This window comes from Pseudophryne corroboree, chromosome 3, assembly GCF_028390025.1.
Source record: "Pseudophryne corroboree isolate aPseCor3 chromosome 3, aPseCor3.hap2, whole genome shotgun sequence".
NCBI lineage: Eukaryota > Metazoa > Chordata > Amphibia > Anura > Myobatrachidae > Pseudophryne > Pseudophryne corroboree.
The window spans coordinates 713,448,760-713,465,038 of NC_086446.1; the positions used below are offsets into that span (position 1 = coordinate 713,448,760).

A 16,279-nucleotide genomic window follows, 5' to 3' on the forward strand; every position below is an offset into this window, starting at 1 on the left:
CATTTCACTGCCACATGCACCAGTGAAGAAGACTAGCACCCATTCACCTATACTGTATAGAGCAGCAGTGAATGGTTGCAGGACAGATCGGAACAGTGCAGTACCAATTGTGCTGGTGGAACAGAGCCATAAACCTGGGACTGAAATGGGGATGGTTAGGAGACATGTTATTGTGACGGGTATTTAATTATGTAATACTTGTAACAATTATGCCCCTCCCCCCTCTACCGTGTGCTGTTTATTTCTCTGATGTAGGCAGTACAGTGGTGCCAGGGTCATTAGTTTTCAAATCCAAGTAGAGCCCTATCAGTATGGATCTTAATCTTAATAATATCCATTCCTTCCTCTATTCAGCCAGTCTCATACACTCATTAGATCTCCAGATGAGAAGCTCACACCTTGGCATATACAGTGCCTTTCAATAATCCCCATATACAATATGTGCATGTGCCCATTGCCAATAATAAATAATGTTCTAGTGCCCACTGTGCCCCTTAATCCAGGAACAGCTGCTGCAAATACATATTGTCTGCTGCAGGGTCAAACAACGTGGCGGCCTGTACAGCTCTGGTTAGGGCTCTGTCTGGACACTGTGACTATAGGTGTCCGAGGAATTCTCACTTTTTGGTTTTACTCCATGATCTTATTTTGCCCAAATAAACAGGTTTTAAGGGAAAAAACACCCTTCACATTAAATAATAAATTCAGCTTCCTCCCATTGTATCACCCGTTAGCCCCTCCGCTATAGATTGTAAACTCACACGAGCAGGGCCCTTGATCCTCATGTGCCTTTCTGTCCCCCACTAATACTATAATTTCCTTTCTATTTCCATAAGCAGAACTGAACCTTTAGGTTCAGTCGTTGCTGTTTTTGTGGGTGTTATAACTGCATATGCAGGTAATGTTATACAGATTGTATTGTATCCCATGTTCTGCAATGTTTTAAACTGTCTTTTTGACAAATTTCATGCTGTGGAGGAGATTTAGCAAAGCTTGGAGAGAGATAATGTTGAGAGCAATAAAGTACCAACCAACAAGCTTTTGTCTTTTTTTTTTAAAACAAAGTGACAGTTAGAAGCTGATTGGTTGGTTCTTCAGCTCTCTCCACTTTGTCTATCTCCAAGCTTTGATACATCTCCCCCTATGTTTGCACTGTTTCTATACTTTCTAAGGCACTGCGGATCTCTTGTAGAACCTTTATAAAGGATACTAATAAAGTGGTAAGAGAACATTTCCCCACCGGGTGTGATACTGGTAAAAAGGGCGAACTAGAAATACTTGCAGCAAGCAAACAGTATGATATTATAGGCATTACTGAAACTTGGTGGGACGAATCTCATGATTGGACAGTCAATCTAGAGGGCTATACACTGTTTAGGAGAGACAGACTAAATAAAAAGGGTGGAGGGGTGTGTCTTTACGTAAAGCCGTTTTTAAAACCGGATATACGGGAAGATATTCAGGAGGGGACTGTAGACACTGTCGAGACATTATGGGTAGAAATTGCATCCGGGGGAAAAAGGAATAAAAAAGTTAGTATTGGGTGTATGCTATAGACCGCCTGGTATCAACGTATCTGATGAGGAATTGTTACTAAAGCAAATTGAAAGAGCAGCAGGAGTAGGAGACATAGTAGTGATGGGAGATTTTAACTATCCAGAGATAAACTGGAAAAACGATTCATGTGATACTGCTAGGGGCAATATGTTTTTAAACACACTTAATGATAACTACTTAGTTCAACTAATTGAGGAACCAACTAGATACAATGCAATCTTAGACCTGGTATTAACAAACAATGGGGATTTGGTATCAGGTATTATAGTAGGGGAACCCATAGGAAACAGCGACCACAATATGGTCACATTCAATATCAGTTTTCATAAACAGCCCTATACTGGCTCAACTAGGACTCTAAACTTTAGCAAAGCGAATTTTGAAAAGATGAGGGTATTTTTCAGGGATATTGAATGGGAAGGTTTGTTTTTAGGAAAAAATACTACGGAGAAATGGGAGGTACTAAAATTCCTGCTAGCTAAAAATACACTCAAATTTATTCCTACGAAAAAAGGAATAAAAATCATAAACCGATGTGGCTTAACAGAAAGATAAAGGAACTTATGGGCAAGAAAAGGAGAGCATTTAAAAAATACAAATCTGACGGGGAAGCAGAGTCATTTCAGCACTATAAGGAATGTAACAAAATATGCAAAAAGGAAATAAGAGCAGCTAAAGTAGAAACTGAAAAACTAGTAGCAAAGAAAAGCAAAGCGAATCCCAAAAAATTCTTTAAATACATTAATAGCAAGAGATTAAAGAAGGAGAGTATAGGCCCTTTAAAAGACAAGTTGGGAGTCTTAAGCAAAAATGATAATGACATAGCGGACACACTAAATTAGTTTTTTTCAACAGTAGTTACTAGAGAGGACCCAATTCAGGGACTAACACATAATCTCAATAATGAGAATATCCCACTGATAGGTACTTATTTAAGCGAGGAAATAGTCTGTGACCGATTAAAACATTTAAAGATTAATAAGTCACCAGGTCCCGATGGTATTCACCCAAGGGTTCTAATGGAGCTTCACTCTGAACTTGCAAAACCGCTATTTTTGATCTTTAAGGATTCAGTAATATCAGGTATGGTTCCCAAAGACTGGCGTATAGCGGAAGTAGTGCCTATATTCAAAAAGGGAAGTAAAGCTGAACCAGGTAATTATAGACCAGTTAGTCTTACATCTATAGTGGGGAAAGTATTGGAAGGTATTCTAAGATATAGTATTCAGAAGTTCCTTGAAGTCAATAAGGTCATTAAAAGGAATCAACATGGGTTTATGAAGGACAGATCCTGTCAAACCAATTTACTTGGCTTTTATGAAACAGTAAGTGCAAACCTAGATCAGGGTAAAGAGGTGGATGTAATCTTTTTAGATTTTGCCAAAGCATTCGACACTGTACCACACATGAGACTTATCTACAAGCTACAAGAATCAGGAATAGGAAGCACAATATGCACTTGGGTCAAAAACTGGTTAGATAATAGGGAGCAGCGCGTTGTGGTTAATGGATCTTTTTCAACGTGGACTGAAGTGCTAAGTGGTGTGCCGCAAGGCTCAGTATTTGGACCGCTATTGTTTAATATTTTCATTAACGACCTAACAGAAGGTCTAGAGAGCATGGTGCCAATTTTTGCAGATGATACCAAATTGTGTAAAGTTATAAATGCGGAGGGGGATGCTGAGTCGCTTCAGAACGACTTCGTTAAATTAGAAGCTTGGGCAGCGAAATGGAGAATGCGCTTCAATACAGACAAGTGTAAGGTAATGCACTGTGGTAACAAGAACAAAAATAACACCTACCTACTAAATGGGGTAAAATTAGGGGATTCTGTACTGGAAAAGGACTTAGGTGTCCTCATAGATAGCAAACTAAGCAGTAGTACCCAAAGTAGGACTGCAGCAAAGAAGGCTAATAAGATATTAGCATGCATAAAACAGGGAATTGATGCTAGGGACGAGAGTATTATACTCCCGTTATATGAGGCCACACCTTGAATACTGTGTACAATTCAGGGCACCTTACTACAAAAAAGGATATCCTGGAGCTAGAAAAGGTTCAAAGGCGGGCGACCAAACTAATTAAGGGTATGGAGACACTGGAATAAGAGGAAAGGCTTGCAAGACTGGGCATGTTTACACTGGAAAAGAGGAGATTAAGAGGGGACATGATCAACATTTACAAATATATAAGGGGACATTATACAGATCTTGCGCAGCACCTGTTTTTGGTTAGATCAACACAGAGAACTCGTGGACACTCGCTCAGGTTAGAGGAGAGGAGATTCTGCACAATACGGCGTAAAGGCTTTTTTACGGTAAGGACGATACGTGTTTGGAATTCCCTGCCTGAGGGAGTTGTAATGGCAGACTCAGTCAACACCTTTAAGAATGGGTTAGATAAATTCCTAATGGATAAGGATATCCAGGGTTACGGGGCATAGTCACGCACTATGGTTATTATAAAAAAGAGGGGTAAAACGTAACGGCAGTCATCAACTTCAGTCAAAATTTTCTACAAAATAATCGTGCATAGGAGACCACAAATAGGTTGAACTCGATGGACAATTGTCTTTTTTCAACCTTAGATACTATGTTACTATGTATGATAGGCATATGGAGGTTTGCCATAAATACCTCTTTAATCCACGGCACCAATGATTTACACAGGGTCTGTGGCTGGCTAAATTCAAGCCTGCATTTCAGCAGGTTTTAATCAGCCATAGAACCTATGCAAATCATAGGAGTACCAGATCAAAGGGATATTATGGTAAACCTAGACATATGGAGCCTTGGCAGTGTATTAAATTTTGCAAAGGCTGTGAGGGGGGCATTATTGTGTCACATACTGAGTTACTCAGTGTTTGCCACAATAGCCTCAGTTCCTTAATGTGTGCTTGCCATTTTCTGAATGTTAATCTCTGCCTCCAAGGGCACTCCACTGCCAAAGGAAAGTCCCACCTAAGGAAAGACCCACCTAAGGACTTTGGCCATGTTATATACTTCTTTCACATCGAGCCCCTGACCTGCGATAATAACGGGGTACAACATGTGGCCTGGCTTGGTGTGAATGGGACTAGCTGGGTTCAGAGCCCCTGCAATCCAACACGGATAGTCTTTAGTAAGACAGTACAAACTGTGTCATCTGACCAGGGTCACTTTAGGGTATGAGTCGAGCCGGATCACTGGTGCTTAGTAAAGATGTAATATCCAAGCGACGGCAAAGGGACAACCTGGCAACAACCTGGGTCCAGTGTGAAGTGTGAAGACGGCTTCAAGGAGCTATGGCACGGCTGAAACCGTATTCCATAACCCAGGTTGGACCTGGATTATTGGTGTGGAAGGACAATTAGGGCATTTGTCTTCGTAGTCCACTCACAGACCAGTTGCTAAGTCTATTCATGTATGAGCACAGGTAGTTAAATTATTAGCTCAATGTGATTTACCCACCTGTGCTAAAGCAGGGGTATCCCTAATAATGTCAAGAGGGCCATGAGGATGAGCTTTGGGCCACACTGGTCTAGGGGGGGTTTAAACCAGAACCTGTACATTTATGGTTTAAGAAGTCAGCTTGGATTGTAAAATAAAGCAACACGTTTAGGTGCTTCCACCACAAATTGCAAACCTCAGCGCCCATCCATAGCTCCAAACATGACCCTCTCCAGGAGGGACACAATGCTCTGCTTCTGGATTTTTCTCTTAATTTATGATTGCCGGCACCGTGTTGAACAGGTAATGGATAAGAAAGGTGTAACACCACAGGTGATGGCAATCATACATACAGTAAGAAGGAAGTCCAGAAGCAGAGCATTCTGTCCCTCCTGGAGAGGGTTATGTTGGACTGTATGGCCATCATCTAACGGTTAATTCTATATCGGAGTGGGAGAAGGGACCTTCTGACGTACCTAGGGGAGGAGACACGTCACCAGGGGGAGGAGCTACGGCCGAACAAGGTACCCGAATAGTACCCTCGCGGGCTCGCTTCGGGCACGATGGCTCGCTCCGCTCCGCTCACCACCCAATTACTAAAGGTAATAGTTGGTGGCGTGGATACTAGAGCAACTGTCTCGCTGGCGTGGCCCCTCCCCCTTGCATCGTGCCTCCTCCCCCTGACGGAAAAGGTCCCTTAGGCCACTTGGATCTAGCCTCAACCATCATTTCTAACGTTAAATATTATGCTGCCATCCACAACATGGCGTACTGTACGCGTTACACACACACGCAGGGACGCACGCCAACCAGCCGACGACGTTGGCACGTTTCCGGCGACCGCCACTTCCTGCCGGTAACCTTCTGCCAGCCAATGGAAGGAGAGAACGAGTTTCAAACCAGCCAGTCAGGAAGTCCGTTCTTGCGAGGTGCCGAGCTCGAATCACGTTTGAAACGGATCCTGGAAGAGAGGAGAGATCGGGAGACAGAGGTGGCGGCACGGTAAGCGGGTGTGCAGTGTGCTCGCTCTGTACGTAGCAGGTTCCTGCCAAATCCATATCTCCGCATGTGCCCGTGCCATTGTCACGTGGGGCTCCCGCTTCCTCCCCCCGTATGTACTGCCCCGCCTCTATATACACAGATAGCGATAGCACATGATGCACGGCGCTGTGACGCTCGGGGTGCTGTGGAACTGCAAGTCCCAGCATGCCCTGCCAGTGTGCAGTGTTACAGCAGCTTGTCAGCCCCAGGCTGGTCCATACCTCCCAACATGACCCTCTCCAGGAGGGACAGAATGCTCTGCTCCTAGACTTCCCTCTTACTGGATGATTGCCATCACCTGTGCTGAAACACCTTTCTTATCCATTAGCCTGTTCAACACAGGTGTCGGCAATCATACACTAAGAGAAAAGTCCAGAAGCAGAGCATTGTGTCCCTCCTGGAGAGGGTCATGTTGGGAGGTATGCTGGTCACCCTTATTTGTTATAAGTTATTTATATAGATAGCGCACACATATTCCGCAGCGCTGTACAGAGAACATTTAGGGGAGCATTCAGTGGCATTTGGCCGCCTGAAGGTCATGGGTGCTTGACTGGAGATACTCCATTGTTCTGTCATCGGGCTGCCCGCTGCCACCTGAGGTGGCGAGCAGAAATTGTAAAAAATTGGGCTTTTTGTTGCTCAGACCGCCGTTACGGCAGGGCGCCCGCACTCTGCAGGGTTTTAGCTGATTTACTCGACTAGACGTGGTGTGATAAGTAATAGGAGCCTGCGACACTTGCAGAACAATAGACTGTCGCCCGTCAGGTGCCCCCCTTAAGGTCCATACACACTTGACGATAAAATGAGCGACGTCGCTCATTTTCCCCCTCCTTGAGCGTCGTCGCTCATTTTATCGTCAAGTGTGTATGCCGCCAGCGACGACCGATGCGCGGCCCCGCGGGTTGGCAACGATCGTCGCTGTCGGTAGGGCATGCATGAAGGATGTGGACTGTCGTCCACGACCTTCATGCAGGGCTGGCGGGGGCGTGACGTCACTGAGCGATATGAGCTGTCATATCGCTCAGTGCGTACAGGCGGCCGCCGACTGGCCGGCCCGGGAGGGGGAAACGTTAGACGATGTCGCTCACAGAGCGACATCGTCTAATGTGTATGGGCCTTTACTTATATGTGCCCCAAAGCAATTGAATTCCCCTCTTTAGTCATTGTCATCAGTCCCTGGAGCTTGTGCCTACCACCTGTCAGCAGGCAAGTAACCTATCAGTAGGTATTTGGAGTGTAGTAGGAAACCAGAGCACCTGGATTACACCCACACAAGCGTGTAAATATGCAGACTCCACACAGATATGGCCTTGGTCAGGAATGGAACTTAACCTCAGGGCTGTCATTTTCTTGAGCAAGAGGAGCTTACGGTGCAGATTTAAATTCCCTTCCTGTGAGTTCTGGTGTAGCTCACTATCGGGCATGTGCAACTAATGCTATAATGATTAGAATGCTCAGACTGGCCAGAATAACATGGTGGTTATGGGATCAGTATGAATAGCGTATGAAGACTCCCCTCTTTCATACCCTTTTCACACCAAAAATGCAGGGTCTTACCCGGGAATACGGTCCAGGGATCATGCAGGGACATTCCTGGGTAAGACGCCTTGCATACCGCAGTCAGCAGCCCGGCATATTGGCAGGTTGCTGACGTCAGCGGTGGGGCGGTGCTAGAGATCACATGATCTCCAAGCGCCGCCTGTACATAGAGAGTGAACGGGAGCCGGGGCTCATTGACCTGGCTCCCGTTCACACCGCACAGTGAGCCGGGTTGAACGCGGGTTCCACCCTGGTCAAGAGCAGGGTTGAAATACTGGATCACTGGACCCGGTATTTCAGCCCGGTACCCTTTCATACCACACATGAACACGGGTTATGCGCGTTCATGTGCCAATAACCCGTGTTCAGAGGTGCTGGTGTGAAAGGGGTTAGATAGCACTACCTACGAGTCTGTCTGGCCGGCATAGGGGTGGCTACCAGGCAGTAAGTACTAAGGGGCCAATCATTTGCAAGAGGTGACATCTTTTTCTAATATCTGTGCCCCTTAGCTTTTTAAAGCCAGTTTGGGTGAGTTCTTTATCCCTGGACATTATTATTATTAGTAGTAGAAGTAGTATTATTATTTTTTTTGCGCAGTTAAGTGTGTTATGATCATTAACTTCTTAAAGGGACATAGGGGGAGATGTATGAAGCCTTGGATATTAACAAAGTGGAGAAATTTCCCAATGCAACCAATCGGCTACTATCTGTCTGGCATGGATTTTGAAATGACAGAAGCGGTCTGGCGCTAATTACTGGGCTTCTGACGGAGCTATTCAGTTGTTGCTCCATTCATTTGCGAATGCCTTGTGTGAGCGCATTTCTACTTGACACCTCCTGAGATGGTGTGCTGGACATTCAATCGGGTCCGACCTGGGGGCATGGCTGGGATCGCCCAAGATACATCGTATGCCAAAGGACAGCGTATGATGCATCTTGGGCGATCCTGCCCTCCGGGAGGCTGCCGTGGTGATTGCCTGCGTTCGCCTATGACAGGTTCTCAAACTCGGTGCTCGGGAGCCCACACAGTGCATGTTTTGCAGGTAACCCAGCAAGTGCACAGGTGTATTAATTACTCACTGACACATTTTAAAAGGTCCACAGGTGGAGCTAATTATTTCACTTGCAATTCTGTGAGGAGACCTGCAAAACATGCACCGTGTGGGGTCCTGAGGACTGAGTTTGAGAACCTCTGGCCTACGACATGTGGTCTCATAAGTGTATGGGAGCCCTTTAGATAAGGCCAAATAACTTGAAGATATCTTCCAGACTTTTATTTTTAGTATGAGTAAAAGTGAGAGAGGTTACGCTTGAGCATGCATTGTCAGATAAAATGTTTGTCGGAACGACAGACGTTTTAGTGTCCCCCCACGTGGTGCGGGGCAGTTAGTGCGCGCGGCTGCCGGTGTCACTATAAGGGCATTCCGGCTCCCTCGCCATCACCTCCTTACGTGCTAGGCTTCTCCCAAGCTCTCCCTTTAATGTGAATAGATGCCCTGCGCATCTATTCATGTGAAGACAGCGGACAGTTTGTTTAGCAGGATGCCGCTAAAGAAGCAGGGCACATTTTGCCATTTATAAATGAGCATGATGCCTGCTAGAACAGTCTAGCGTGAACACTACATTTTATCTTACAGCCTTTAACCCATCAGAAACGGTTGCTGCACACCATGTGAGTTTCAGTATGGACACATAGGGGTAAATTTACTAAGGTGAGAGTTGTTTTAGGACTGGTGATGTTGCTCATAGCAACCAATCAGATTCTACTTAACCTTTATCTAGCTGCTTCTAGAAGATATTAGAATCTGGTTGATATGGGCAACATCACCAGTTCTAAAAACACTCACAATTTAGTAAATTTACCCTATGATGTCTGCTTTCCTCCACTGGGTAGGAAACGTTTTCCCTGTAAAGGAACAGGGAAATGTTGGGCGCTTGCCCACCGATGATCGGATCAATCGGACATGTTGGAATATTTTTCCATGCCTGATCATCAATCGCTCATAGCCATATACTATGCAATTACAGGCCCGCACTGCTGATAATGAGCAGATTGGGCTGATAATTGCGTCATGCATGGGCGGCTCTAGCAATGGTTTATTTTCCAGCATCTAATTTTGCTATGTGGGTTTATTTTTTTAGAAACGTGCATTGGAAAGAACCCCTGACAGGGCCGCACATTAGCTTACATTATGGAGCTTTGTAGAAGTAGTTTAGATTAAAATCTCACAGGTGATCTGTTTCTCTTGATAAGATAATTTTGCTCTTTGAAAAACATTTTTTTTTTTTTTAGCTAGATAATGTGAATTGATTGTGTAAATTTTTTTTTTTTTTTTAGTTAATTCTGCTGTATGTCAACATAATGCACCTGTGTTATTATGGTAACCGCCTAAACCCTTTGATATAATAAGGCAGGGCTGCTGCACAGCGCAATTACCAGCAGATCTCTAGAACAGAGCAGGGTTAATTGTCATGGTCCTGTTTATGCAGGCTGTTTTGTAGAGGAGAATCTGTGAAATTAAATTTGCTTGAAGCCACTGGCATATTTTTATTTAAACGTCTGTAGTATATAATTACTTTATTGATCCGAGAGGAAATGAGTTGCGTTAGTGGGCCATTTTTATTTTATTACTGGTTTCACAGAGGCCTCTGCTTATTAAAGACATATGTCTTGTTTAAACCAATCTTAGTTTCTGGTCATTTAGAAGGTTAAAATACTTAGTAATTAGTGACAGATCTTGTTACAGCGAAGACATTCCTTGCTTATTTATTAATATAGTTGCCACCAGAACAGGCTTCATTATGAAGATTCAAAAATGATTACTTACATCTTTCAGAGAAAGCAATCTACTGATCTGTAACTGGATTACTTGCATGTCTGTCTGAAACCCTACATCATATATATATATTTTTTTTTATGGGTTCCCCCCCCCCCCAGAGCTATAGGACATGTTTGCATTTTTGATGACAATGTTGAATCTGTGGCTGGTCTGTAATGATAGTGTTTTATTGTGTGTTTAGCACCTGTTGTGACGGTCATTGCACTTGTTAGATGCTGCAGGGATTCTGTACAGGAATATTGCTTGTTTAGGGAGAGCAGTGGGAGGCATTTATGAGCACTGGTGCAGACGAGGTGTGTAACCTATACCAGCCATTCTATGGCTTTTATAAGATGCACGTATGATGGTTTCATCTTGAATTGTGTACTTTTCTGCATTTTGTTGGGCCAGACCAATATATACAGTATGATGTCCTTCTCACTCCTGAGAACTTAATACTTTGGGGTAAATTTACTAAAGCTTCTGAAACAGAGAACTGGTGATGTTTGCCATAGCAACCAATCAGATGCTGTCTAAAAGACAACAGAGAAATTATAGCGTCTGATTGGTTGCTATGGGCAACATCACCAATTCTCTGTTTTAGAAGCTTTAGTAAATTGACCCCTTTTTACCTTATGTCTCTGTCACTCGATCAGTGGTTTCCAAACTTTTTTTGAATCACGGCGCCATAGAATATCAGAATTTTTTTTCACGGCACCCTTAGGCCAAAAATTTCTTACTGAGAAATTTAGAAAGAAATATTACATTAAGCAGATCGCGTTTATATGTCACCCTTAGGGTCAGTTGAGTGGTGAGGGACAAGATTTGCTTCTGTTTGGCCACATATTTTATGACTGCCAGCCACCAGCACTGGTTTTGCCTATTATATTGACCGTGAATAATTTGAATTGGTCCTGGACCACCAACCCAGGGCACCCCTGCAAGTGTTCCGAGGCACCCCAGAGAGCCACGGCACACAGTTTGGGAACCTCTGCAGTAGATCCTTATGAACTGCTCAGTGGCTGCCCTGGCTGGGGCAGATTTATTAAGCCTGGAGAAGTGATAAAGCAGTGATAAGTGCAAGGTGATAACGCACCAGCCAGTCACAATATGTAAATTTACAGTTAGGAGCGGACTGGCTGGTGCATTAACTGTAAATTTACGTATTGGAGATGATTGGCTGGTGCATTATCACCTTGCACTTATCACTGCTCCAGGCTTAATACATCTGCCCCATTGTCTTTAAAGCCGGGTACAGATTAGACAACTGCAAACGATGCAATGTCGGCAACAATTTCCCTTGAACTCCCAGAAAAACAATGTAGTGCGTGTACACTGTGCCATCTTGCACATCCAGGAGTTGCTGTTGACGATATCCTCAGATTCAGCGTATGTAAATCCGACCAGAACACTTTGCTGAAGACCGCGGGGGTGCAAATAGAGCGTACACACTGGACTATTTGAACGATTTGTCATTACGATCTGTCGGAATCTGGCAAATTGTTCAAAATGTAATGTGTTCCCAGATTTAGTCACACAAACTGCCTATTCTTTTTACTAGCATTTCCTTCTAATGCTTCATGAAGAGACTGATGTCCACACCATTGAAATACCTACCATGGAAGTGTTTCTTCAATGGCAGAATTGTCATGATTATACTTACTGGGGGGCGTTATGCAGTGTGTAGGTAGGCGTAGCTGTAGAGAATTCGTCCAATGGATTTTGTGTACTTCTACCCCTATTCTCTGACTTTTTTTTCTTTTAGATGACTGGGTCCAATGAGTTTAAGTTAAACCAAGCCCCTGAAGATGGAATATCTGCTGTCAAGTTTAGTCCAAGCACCGCCCAGTTCCTACTGGTCTCCTCTTGGGACTCCGCTGTCCGCCTCTATGATGTTTCTGCAAATACAATGAGGCTAAAGTACCCGCATGCGGGGCCTGTCCTGGACTGCGCTTTCTACGTATGTACTTCTAGGTGTCAGCCCTTATCATGATTTTATTACAGATGATATGTTTTTTTGTTATGTGTGTGTGTATATGTATGTATGTATATGTATGTGTGTGTGTATGTCTATATATATATATATATATATATATATATATATATATATATATATATATATATATATATATAATTTCTCTTACGTCCTAGAGGATGCTGGGGACTCCGTAAGGACCATGGGGTATAGACTGGCTCCTCAGGAGACATGGGCACTATAAAGAACTTTTAGTATGGGTGTGCACTGGCTCCTCCCTCTATGCCCCTCCTCCAGACCTCAGTTAGAGTTTGTGCCCAGAGGAGATAGGGTGCATTACAGGGGAGCTCTCCAGAGTTTCTCTAAATAAAGAATTTTGTTAGGTTTTTTATTTTCAGGGAGCACTGCTGGCAACAGACTCCCTGCATCGTGGGACTGAGGAGAGAGAAGCAGACCTACTTAAATGATAGGCTCTGCTTCTTAGGCTACTGGACACCATTAGCTCCAGAGGGAGTCAGAACGCAGGTCTCACCCCGCCGTTCGTCCCAGAGCCGCGCCGCCGCCGTCCTCCTCGCAGAGCCGGAAGATAGAAGCCGGGTGAGTATAAGAAGAAAAGAAGACTTCAAGGCGGCAGAAGACTTCAGATCTTCACTGAGGTAAGCGCGCAGCGGTAACGCTGCGCGCCATTGCTCCCACACGCTACACACACACAGAACGGGCACTGATGGGTGCAGGGCGCGGGGGGGCGGCGCCCTGGGCAGCAATAAACCTCTGGTCTGGCAAAAAAGGGTACATTAGGCTGCGGAGGCAGTAAATGAAGAGATCCCCCGCCATTTTTTGAATATTGAAGCGGGACCGAAGCCCGCTGCTGGAGGGGGCGGAGCTTGATCCCTCAGCACTAACAGTGCCATTTTCTCCACAGAACACTGCAGAGAAGCTAGCTCCCCGGACTCTCCCCTGCTGAACTCGGTGACAGAGGGCTGAAAAGAGGGAGGGCGCGGCATATTTAAGGCGCAGTGAGTGTACTATCGCTATCTGGGTTATTCCAGTGTCAGTTTGGCGCTGGGTGTGTGCTGGCATACTCTCTCTCTGTCTCCCCAAAGGGCCTTGTTGGGGAATTGTCCTCTTATAAATATATCCCTGTGTGTGTGGGGGTGTCGGTACGTGCGTGTCGGTATGTCTGAAGCGGAAGGCTCGTCCAAGGAGGAGGTGGAGCAGATGTGTGGCGTGTCTCCGTCTGCAACGCCGACTCATGATTGGATGGACATGTGGCATATGTTACATGCGAGTGTGGCCTCATTACATAAAAGACTGGACAACGCAGAGTCTAGGGAGAAAGCAGGGAGTCAATCCACGGATTGGACTGGGTCACAGGGCCCTTCTGGGTCTCAAAAACGTCCCCTATCCCAAATAGTGGACACTGGTACCGACACGGATTCTGACTCCAGTGTCGACTACGATGATGCAAAATTACACCCAAGGGTGGCAAAAAGTATTCAGTGTATGATTATTCCAATAAAAGATGTTTTGCATATCACTGATGACCCCTCTGTCCCTGATACGAGGGTGCGCATGTATAAGGAAAAGAAACCTGAGGTAACCTTTCCCCCATCTCATGAGATTAACAAGTTATTTGAAAAAGCTTGGGAAACTCCAGATAAAAAACTGCAGATTCCCAAAAGAGTTCTTATGGCGTATCCTTTCCCTGCACAGGACAGGGTACGTTGGGAATCCTCTCCCAGGGTGGACAAGGCTTTAAGGCGCCTGTCCAAGAAGGTGGCGCTGCCGTCTCCGGACACGGCAGCCCTCAAGGATCCTGCTGATCGCAGACAGGAGACTACTTTAAAGTCTATTTATGCGCATACGGGTGCTTTGCTCAGACCGGCAATAGCATCGGCATGGGTATGTAGCGCAGTTGCAGCATGGACAGGTACCTTGTCCGCTGACCTTGATACCCTAGACAGGGATACCATTTTCTCTATCGTCCTAGTGGATGCTGGGGTTCCTGAAAGGACCATGGGGAATAGCGGCTCCGCAGGAGACAGGGCACAAAAAGTAAAGCTTTCCGATCAGGTGGTGTGCACTGGCTCCTCCCCCTATGACCCTCCTCCAAGCCTCAGTTAGATTTTTGTGCCCGGCCGAGAAGGGTGCAATCTAGGTGGCTCTCCTAAAGAGCTGCTTAGAGAAAGTTTAGCTTAGGTTTTTTATTTTACAGTGAGTCCTGCTGGCAACAGGATCACTGCAACGAGGGACTTAGGGGAGAAGAAGTGAACTCACCTGCGTGCAGGATGGATTGGCTTCTTGGCTACTGGACATCAGCTCCAGAGGGACGATCACAGGTACAGCCTGGATGGTCACCGGAGCCTCGCCGCCGGCCCCCTTGCAGATGCTGAAACATGAAGAGGTCCAGAATCGGCGGCAGAAGACTCCTCAGTCTTCTAAAGGTAGCGCACAGCACTGCAGCTGTGCGCCATTTTCCTCTCAGCACACTTCACACGGCAGTCACTGAGGGTGCAGGGCGCTGGGAGGGGAGCGCCCTGGGAGGCAAATGAAAACCTATTTGGCTAAAAAATACCTCACATATAGCCTCCGGGGGCTATATGGAGATATTTAACCCCTGCCAGAATACACTAAAGAGCGGGAGACGAGCCCGCCGGAAAAGGGGCGGGGCCTATCTCCTCAGCACACAGCGCCATTTTCCTTACACAGCTCCGCTGGTCAGGACGGCTCCCAGGTCTCTCCCCTGCACTGCACTACAGAAACAGGGTAAAACAAGAGAGGGGGGGCAAAATAGTGGCAAAAATTATATTATAAAAGCAGCTATACAGGGAGCACTTATTATAAGGCTATCCCTGTCATATATAGCGCTTTTGGTGTGTGCTGGCAAACTCTCCCTCTGTCTCCCCAAAGGGCTAGTGGGGTCCTGTCTTCGTTAAGAGCATTCCCTGTGTGTCTGCTGTGTGTCGGTACGTGTGTGTCGACATGTATGAGGACGATATTGGTGTGGAGGCGGAGCAATTGCCAAATATGGGGATGTCACCTCCTAGGGGGTCGACACCAGAATGGATGCCTTTATTTATGGAATTACGGGATAGTGTCAACACGCTAAAGCAGTCGTTTGACGACATGAGACGGCCGGACAATCAGTTAGTGCCTGTCCAGGCGCCTCAAACACCGTCAGGGGCTGTAAAACGCCCTTTGCCTCAGTCGGTCGACACAGACCCAGACACAGGCACTGATTCCAGTGGCGACGGTGACGAATCAACCGTATTTTCCAGTAGGGCCACACGTTATATGATTTTGGCAATGAAGGAGGCGTTACATTTAGCTGATACTACAGGTACCACTAAACAGGGTATTTTGTGGGGTGTGAAAAAACTACCTATAGTTTTTCCTGAATCAGAAGAACTAAATGATGTATGTGATGAAGCGTGGGTTGCCCCCGATAAAAAGATGCTAATTTCAAAGAAGTTATTAGCTTTATACCCTTTCCCGTCAGAGGTTAGGGCGCGCTGGGAAACACCTCCTAGGGTGGACAAGGCGCTCACACGCTTATCTAAACAAGTGGCGTTACCCTCTCCTGAGACGGCCGCACTTAAAGATCCAGCAGATAGGAGGATGGAAAATATCCAAAAAAGTATATACACACATACAGGTGTTATACTACGACCAGCTATAGCGACAGCCTGGATGTGCAGTGCTGGAGTAGCTTGGTCAGAGTCCCTGATTGAAAATATTGATACCCTGGATAGGGACAATGTTTTACTGTCTTTAGAGCAAATAAAGGATGCATTTCTTTATATGCGTGATGCACAGAGGGATATCTGCACACTGGCATCACGGGTAAGTGCTATGTCCATTTCGGCCAGAAGAAGTTTATGGACGCGACAGTGGTCAGGCGATGCGGACTCAAAACGGCA

At 45.6% G+C, this 16,279-nt stretch overlaps 1 protein-coding gene across 1 annotated transcript in view; it reads left to right on the forward strand.

Moving 5' to 3' along the window:
* The first annotated feature begins 5,845 nt into the window (after window positions 1-5,845).
* Window positions 5,846-16,279, forward strand: part of BUB3 (BUB3 mitotic checkpoint protein) — a 57,759-nt gene continuing 47,325 nt past the window's right edge. Inside the window, exons 1-2 of the mRNA XM_063962138.1 lie at window positions 5,846-5,987; window positions 12,150-12,344. Of these exons, the coding sequence (XP_063818208.1) occupies window positions 12,150-12,344 (195 nt within the window). The 5' untranslated portion in view covers window positions 5,846-5,987. The remainder of the gene's footprint in view (window positions 5,988-12,149; window positions 12,345-16,279) is intronic.